This window comes from Chelonoidis abingdonii, chromosome 20 (assembly GCF_003597395.2).
Source record: "Chelonoidis abingdonii isolate Lonesome George chromosome 20, CheloAbing_2.0, whole genome shotgun sequence".
Lineage (NCBI taxonomy): Eukaryota > Metazoa > Chordata > Testudines > Testudinidae > Chelonoidis > Chelonoidis abingdonii.
In genome coordinates, this window is record NC_133788.1 from 5,032 (window position 1) to 13,429 (window position 8,398).

At 43.5% G+C, this 8,398-nt stretch overlaps 1 protein-coding gene across 1 annotated transcript; it reads left to right on the forward strand.

The window, feature by feature from the left end:
- The first annotated feature begins 5,239 nt into the window (after positions 1–5,239).
- Positions 5,240–6,145, forward strand: LOC116829799 (olfactory receptor OR9H1-like). Its single transcript, XM_032788846.1, has one exon. It carries the CDS (start codon positions 5,240–5,242, stop codon positions 6,143–6,145), a length of 906 nt encoding a protein of 301 aa, XP_032644737.1.
- Positions 6,146–8,398: the final 2,253 nt, after the last annotated feature.

The following is an 8,398-nucleotide window of genomic DNA, read 5'->3' on the forward strand; positions in this document are numbered from 1 at the left end:
TGCATGCCACTGAAAATCCCAACTTCAATAATCTAGAGTGAGGCAGAATTAACACTTCACTGGAATCAGAGAAATACAGACATCTCTGCATCTTCAGAGGATTCCCTGAACATCTTCAGGTGTTGCCCTAGATTCCATTTGTGTGATCTCAGCTGTCTTTCATCTGACAAAGAGAATCACATCTATGATGACAGTTTGTGAATTCCCTTACAACTTTGACTAACCTGTTTTTTTTTTAAAAAAAAAAAAACTTCCAACAGGGATTCCACAGCGTCCTCTGGAAGCCTATTCCAGAGCTCAGCTATCTTTACAGTTAGAAAAAATTTCCGTATAACTAACCTAAGTCTCCTTTGCTGCAGACTGAACGCTTTACTTCTTGTCCTACCTTCAGTGAACATGGAGAACAATTGTTCACAATTCTCTTTAGAGAATCCTTAACATATTTGAAGGCTCTCATCCGGTGCCCCCTCAGCCTTCTTTTCTCAAGACTACATGTGCCTAGTTTTTTTTAACCTTTCCTCATAGGTCAGATTTTTCTAAATCTCTCATTTTTGTTTTTCTGCACTGCACGCTCTCCAGTTTTTCCACAAACTTCCTAAAGTGTGGCTGTCAAGGTTTTTCCCCCACTTTGAACATTAGAGTTCAAGAAGTGGGGACCTGCATGAACACTCCTAAGCTTAATTATTAGCTTAGGTCTGGTACTCTGCCACCAGCCAGAAGTAGTGTCTGGCACACTTTCTGTTCCCCCAAAACCTTCCTTGGGGAACAGACCCAAAACCCCTTGGGTCTTAAAACAAGGAGGAATTAACCATCCCCTCTCTTTTCCCCCCAGACTTTCCCCTCCCTGGGTTGCCTTGAGAAGCTTCACACCGATCCAAACTCCTTGGATCTTAAAACAAGGAGGAATTAACCATCCTCCCTCCTTTCCCCTCCCACCAATCCCTGGTGAGTTCAGACCCAATCCCTGGATTAAGACACAGAAAAAATCAGATTCTTAAAAAAACAACTTTTTTTAAAAAGAAAGAAAGGTAAAATTATCTCTGTAAAATCAGGATGGAAAATGCTTTACATGGTACTCAGATTCATATAGGCTAGATGGACCCCTCCCAGCCTTAGGTTCAAAGTTACAGCAAACAGAGGTAAAATCCTTCCAGCAAAAACACCATTTACAAGTTGAGGAAACAAACATAAGTAATCCGCCTTGCCTGGCTATTACTTACTTATTTGAAACATGAGAGACTGATCAGAAAGATTGGGAAAGCCTGGAATGATGTCCCGTCCCTTTCTGTCCCGAGAGCGAACAACGAACAAAACAAAGCACAAAGAGTTCCCTCCGCCAAGATTTGAAAGTATCTTGTCCCCCTATTGGTCCTCTGGTCAGGTGTCAGCCAGGTTCACTGAGCTTCTTACCTTTTACAAGTACAAGAGACATTAACCCTTAACTATCTGTTTAGACAGTGGCACCCAGGACTGGATACAGTACTCAGCTGAGGCCTCACTAGTGCCAAGTAGAGATGGGATTTACCTCCCATGTCTTACTCGGACATCCTGTTAATGCACCCAGAACGATAGCCTTTCACAACTGCATCACATGCTGATTCCTATTCAATTTGTGATCCACTGTAAGTCCAGATCCTTTCATCAGGACCATCACGAGCCAACTGTTTCTCATTTTGTAGTTGTACAATGAATGTTTTTCCTCCTAGGTATGTACTTTGCAGTTTTCTTACTGAATTTCAGTTTGCTCATTTCAGACCATTTCTCCCAATTGTCAAATCCTTTGATTTCTAGTCCTGTCCTCCAAAGTGCTTGTGAACGCCAAATAGGTGGCTATCAGCTTGATGTCATCCAAGCTTGATGATATCTGTCTTGGATGGTTAGAAGCAACAAATCCTTCCTTTTTGCAGGGGGTTAGATTCGATGACCCTTGCGGTCCTTGAAACCTATGATTCTATGATTCACAAATGTTATAAGCACATCCCACTCTATTATCCAAGTCTTTAATCAAAATATTGAATCGTACCGACCCAGGACCGACCCAGACTCACAGATTTTAAGGCCAGAAGGAAACATTGTGATCATCTAGTCTGACCTCCTGCACGTCACAATCCATAGAACCTTGCCTACCCACTCCTGTAATAGACCTGTAACCCTGGTTGAGTTACTGAAGTCCTGAAATCATGATTTAAAGATTAAGTTATAGAGAATCACCATTTACTGTAGTTCACCCTGCTATTAATCCACACCTCATGCTCCAGAGGAAGGCAAAACCCTCACGTCTGCCAATCTGGCCAAGGGAAAAATTCTTCTGACGCCAAATATGGAGATCAGTAGACCTTGAGCAAGTGGGAGAAATGCACCAGCCAGACACCTGGAAAAGAATTCTCCGTAGTAAGCTTAGAGCCTTCCCCATCTAGTGTCCCATCTCTGGCTATTGAGATATTTGCTAGTAGCAGTTGCATATGGGCCATGTGCCATCATAGGCAGTGTCATAATACAATCCCCTTCATAAGTGAGGTTTTTTGTCCCCACTGCTCCCTGTGGAAGGCTGTTCCAGAATGTCACTCCTCTGATGGTTAGAAACCTTCATCTATTTCATGCCTGAACTTGTTGGTCAGGTTATATCCATTTGTTCTAAGGCCAATATTGCCCTTAAAGACCTCCTCTCCCTCCCTGATTTATAGAGAGAATCATATTTTCTCCTCAGCCCTCATTTGGGATGGCTAAACAAGTCAAGCTCTTAAGTCTTTTCTCATAAGGAAGGGTCTTCATTCTTCTACTCATCCTAGTAGCCTTCTCTGTACCTGTTCCAGTCTGAATTCATCTTTTTAACATAGGTGACCAGAATTGCACACACTATTCCAGTGAGGTTTCATCTGTGCTGTGTATATGGTAATTACACTTCCTTGTCTCCCCTGGAAATACTTCTTCTATGCACTAGGATTGCATTAGCCTTTTTCATGGCGACATCATATTGATGGTCATAGTTATTCTGTGACTGACAAGTACATCCAGGTCTTCTCCTCCTCTATCACTTACAACTGATATGCCCACAGCTTATAGCAAAATCCTGTTAGTCCTTAAGTGCATGACTTCGCACTTTTGCTCTTAAATTTCATCTCCATTTCTATTACTCCAGTTTCAAGGTCATCCAATCTCTTATATGTATTATTGATGTCACAGTCTCATTCTCCCACCTTTATAAATCAATGGGAGCACATGAATGGATAGAGTCTGCAATTGTCCAACTTGGCCAAAGAGATGTGCTTTGTATTACAGCTGTAAGGAATAGCGAGTTATTTGGCTGCTAGTCTAGAAAAGATGCCTTCCAAAAGGAACTCATAATTTTATGAGGAATTTGTTTAACTTGGATTACGAGGTGTGGTAATCTAGCCGCCAGTCCCAGACCTGGACTTAGCGTCCACAATCTGGTCCTGTCCCAAACCTGGACTTTTTGCGTCCAAAATCTGGGGGCTTACCTGAAACTCCCCAAGCTCACTACACGTTGTATATTCTCGCTGCCACAGATCAGGAATTGCTAGGGCCTGATCCCCCTTTCCTCTCTCTGGTGTCCCAACCCTCCTTGGTGGGACACCCAGATTCCAAATCCCTTGGATGCTAAAAGCGGGAGAAAACCCCTTCCCCCCTCCTTCCCAGGCTTGCCTCTTGTCTAGCCTGCAAGTATCAAGAAACGGTTTCTCTGCTTCCAAGAGATAAGCGTTCTCTACTTCAGGATAATTGAGATGCAAAAATCCAACAGCTTGGCTTTGCCTTTCCCCGTGCCTGTCTTCCCGTGAGGGACAGTACCTGATACAGAGGTTTCACTTTCTCTGCCTTACTAGAAAAGAAACTCCACAAGTTTTGAAAAAAAGAAAGCTTTATATAGAAAAAGAGACAATACAGACTAATAACTTGCATAAACATTTATACAGGCTCCTACTTAAGAAAATCTGAATACCCCAGTCTGATTTAAAAATAGCCAATTTAGATAGACCAGCAATCGCACACAGTAGTACAAAGCAAAGCATATCACAGCCGATTTACTTTGTTCTCGGTTTGTACTCACTGCCCCTTAGTAGCATGAGAAGAAGATTGGAATCAGTAAGGTAGCTTGTTCCTCACAGCGAGGAACAACAAAAGACCAGCCATCCACATCTGTAAATACAACCAAAGCTCCTCCAGCCGAATTGCTTGGGTTCTTTGTACTCACAGACTTTGTAGTAATATTTGAGATAAGAAGGAGTTAGAGGAAACCTTGTTTACTCACAGCCGAGAAAACAAAAAAGACCCGAGTATACAATGTCCGCCCCCTGACTTTAAACAATCCAGTTCTCTGATTGGTCCTCTGGTCAGGTTTGGTTACCCTTTCCAGGTAAAAGAAACTTAACCCTTACCTTATCTATATATTTATGACACGAGGGCCTAATCTGCTTACAGTCAAGTCAAAGGTAGTTTGCCATCAAATTCAATCTATCTATGATGAGATTTTCAATAAAACTTCAATGAATTAAGGAAACAAATATTATAAAAAGTCAATGGTGAGTTAGGTGACTTGTTCTGAAAAATCACTCAAAGTACTTTATCGCTTGCCGTGGTAGCATTTGAGCAATCTCAAAATATTAGTGATTTTATCACAACACTCTCCGAGTTCTGGAAAAAATATTATCTTCATTTTCAGTACTGGGAACTAAGGGGCAGAAATATCAAAGCTGAGAGTTTTCACAAGAGCATAATGGTTAGACCCCTGATTTTTAATGATATTTAGGATCAATTTATTTGGTATTTAGTTTATAATGGTATTTAGGCATTTAGGATTAAAGGTATTGATCAGAATGGCCCCTTCTGGTCTTGGAATCTATGAATCTAGGAGCCTAGTGAGATTTTGCAAAAGCATCTAGATGTCTAACAATCATTGAAATCAATGAGATTTTGGTGCCTTGGTACTTATGAAAATTCCACTAGGCACAGAAATACCTTCAAAAATCTGGTCCTAGCTGGATAAATCCTATTGAAAATTAACGGAGTTGAGTGCCCAATTCCCTTTGGCTGCTTTGGAAATCACAGCCCAAGTGACTGGGCCAAGGCTTCACAGGGAGTCTGTGGCAGAGTTGGAAAATGAGGATTGATCTGCTGAGTCTCAGACCACCCTCCCTCTTTTCATGAAGCCCACCATTGCATCTTCTTTATTTCCCTCTTCTTTAATCCTTATCTCATGCCTTTTCCAAAGGATTTAACAGCCATGGCGCCAGTGAGAGAGTGGAACCGCACAGCAGTCATGGAATTCATCCTGCTAGGGTTTGGAAACGGTCCAGGGTGCCAGATGATCCCCTTTGTCTTGTTTCTGATGATTTACACAGTAACCGTGCTGGGAAACACCATCCTAGTCCTCATCATTAGAGTCAACTCTCGCCTTCACACCCCCATGTACTTCTTCTTCATGAACCTGTCACTCTTAGACCTCTGCTTCACCTCCACCATCGCCCCCAAAGCCATGGAAAGCTTCCTATCAGGGAGCAAAGCCATTTCCTATAATGGATGTGCCACCCAATTCTTCCTCTTCTGTCTCTTCCTCACCACCGAAGGTTTCCTCCTGGCAGCCATGGCATATGATCGATACACTGCCATCTGCAACTCGCTCCTGTATCCCGTCACCATGTCCAAGTGGGTTTGCATTCAGATGGTGGCAGGGTCGTATATCTGTGGCTGTGTGAACGCCACGGTGCAAACAGGCTTCACCTTTACGCTGCACTATTGTGGGCATAACGAGATCGATCATTTCTTCTGCGATGGTCCTCCCTTGATCAGTCTCTCCTGCAGTGACACGTACATCAATAATCTTGTGATGTTTACCTTATGTGGCCTCATCATAGCGAGCACTGCTCTGATTGTGCTCATCTCCTACATCTACATCATCTCCACCGTCCTCCGGATTCGCTCTGCTGAGGGCAGGCACAGAGCCTTCTCCACCTGCACCTCCCACATGTTGGTTGTGTCTTTATTTTATGGGACCACTGCTTTCATGTATGCCCAGCCCACTTGGTTATCTTCTCTGTACCCAAGGAAAGCAGTATCTGTGTTTTACACCTTTGTCATCCCCATGTTGAATCTCTTCATCTTAGGAACAAGGACGTTAAAGAAGCTTTGAGAAGGACTATGGGCCACAAATCATTGACAAAATGAACCTTACATTTCAACATGGAGACACACAGTGTCAGCATTCTTTTTAATTTGCACAAAAAACTGGAGCAACAAGGAAAAAACTACAAAACTATGACACTGTTTCATTGTTTTTCTTTCTTACCCAGCTATAAACCAATGAGTTTTTGAGATGTGTGGGTGGACATCTAGTGCAACTCATCTGTCTGTCCATCTCTTTCTCTCTGACTGTCACTATCACTTCTCTCTCTAGTTAACACTCTAATCACACTTGAGCATGTTGGTGGCTCAGGAGATCATTCAGACATGGAGACTAACAGAATTCTAAAATGTCTTTATCATTTGTAGAGACCATCATGCTTCAGGACATGAGCCAACCACTGACTGCGTGGGCTAGGATGAAATTTTCCTCACAGTTTAGTCTATAATTTCCCTTTCTCTGAAGCAGCTGATACTGCCTACCAATGGAGACGAGTGCCTGGAGTAGAAGAACCACAGGGCTGATGCTGCATGGCAATTTCTCTGTCAAGTGACAATATAGCATGTTAAAAAGTATTTCCATAGACTTCAAATTTGTGTGTCTGTTTTTACATTCCTATATCTGTAGAATAGGTAAGAGCTATGTCCAAATCCTTGGGAAGCTGAAATTAGTGTGCTCTACAAAAGGATTTAGGCATCTAACTACTATTTTAGGTGCCTAAATCCAACATTTCAGTGCCACTGAGCTCCACAAAACCCCTGTTGCTTAACCCTGTAGGCCTTTAAAATCCCTAGGTGCCTGACTTTCCAACATTCAAGTGCACAAGGCTCTTTTGTTTCTGCCAGTCAGCATGTGCACAGCCACCTTGGTGTAAGTTCCTGGGTACCTATCTGATCCCTAAGCCCCAATGAGGTCCTCAAGCAGGCGTGGCACCACCTGCCTAGCCTGTGGAGATTGATCTGGTAGGTAGTCTCAGAGCACATCTAAACAGACACAAAATGTTGGGGGTGGGGGCAGGTAAGGCCTCCCTTATAACTTTTATCTCATAGGTTGAAGCACTCACTTGGGATGTAGAATACCTGAGTTCTGATCCCCTCCATTTGTGATGTGCGGTTGGTATTTGGACTTGGATTTCTAGCCTCCTAACTGAGTGCCCTAACCCTGGGCTATGGGATATTGTGGACTGAATGTCTCTCAATGTCTCCTGTAGATGCTGTTCCACTTTGTATGAAATAATGAAATATACACCGAGCAACAAAGGGAGTGAGAATGAGTCTATTGTGCAGCAGTTTGGGCATCCAACAGAGAGTTGCTATTGGGCAAACCCTTCCTCTTATCAGGCAGAAGGGGGAAACTGAACTGAATTCATCCACAGCCTGGCTTGCTACACTAACCACTTGATTGAAGGGGAGGCCTCCCAGACCCACCCCCTGGTTGTCATAAAACCCGTGCTCAGCAGCTGAATTCTTTAGGCCCCTAAACTCACTCAGTGCCTAAATTCCCAGTGTAAATATTCCCTAGGTGTCTATGTTTCTGCCTCTGGACATGTGCGCTGCAGCATCACTTGCGGATCTGGACACCTATCATCCACTTGAGCCCCAGTGCAAATTCCCAGACTGGGAGAAGGTGGGTGTTCCTCTGCCTACCTTGCTTGCAGGGCCTGATCTGGTAGGATGTATTCATAAATTCACATAAAAAAGCAGGGGAGGGCAGGACCTTCTTCATAACCTTTAGCCTAGTGCTTAGGACACCTTTAGTTTCAGCCCCATGTACCCTGATGGGGAGAAAGAAGCTGAACAGGAATCTGCTACCTCTCAGATGAGGGACTGAACCACTGAGCTATGAGGTATTCAGATCTGGAGCTCCCTCAATCTCTCCTGTTGAAGCCATTTGGCTTTGGAGGAATAGAAAGAATCATATTGGGGTGGGGGAGGGAAGAGAGAGATTGAGCGAGAATGACTATATCATGGTGGTTAGAGCCCTTACCCTGAATGTAGAAGACCTTGGATTTGCCCCACCGCCCAGTGATGCTTTAATTATTTATTCAAAGTGGGACTACAACAATGGGAGAGATTGAGGGGGCCTCATTGTGATGATGCAGTTCTGGCGGGACCCAACTGAGAGTGCCAATTCAGGACCAATTGCTCAAACAGGGCAGTCACAACCCAAGGCTGAGGTTTTTCCACCTCTAAGGCAAACCAAACTAGCCAGACAAAAAGGACTTCGGTTTCACCCCACTTGCTAACCACAAGTCACATAAGC

Excerpts from the sequence above, each read along its gene's own strand:
- LOC116829799 (XM_032788846.1), top strand. The coding sequence starts at position 5,240 with ATGGCGCCAGTGAGAGAGTGGAACCGCACAGCAGTCATGGAATTCATC.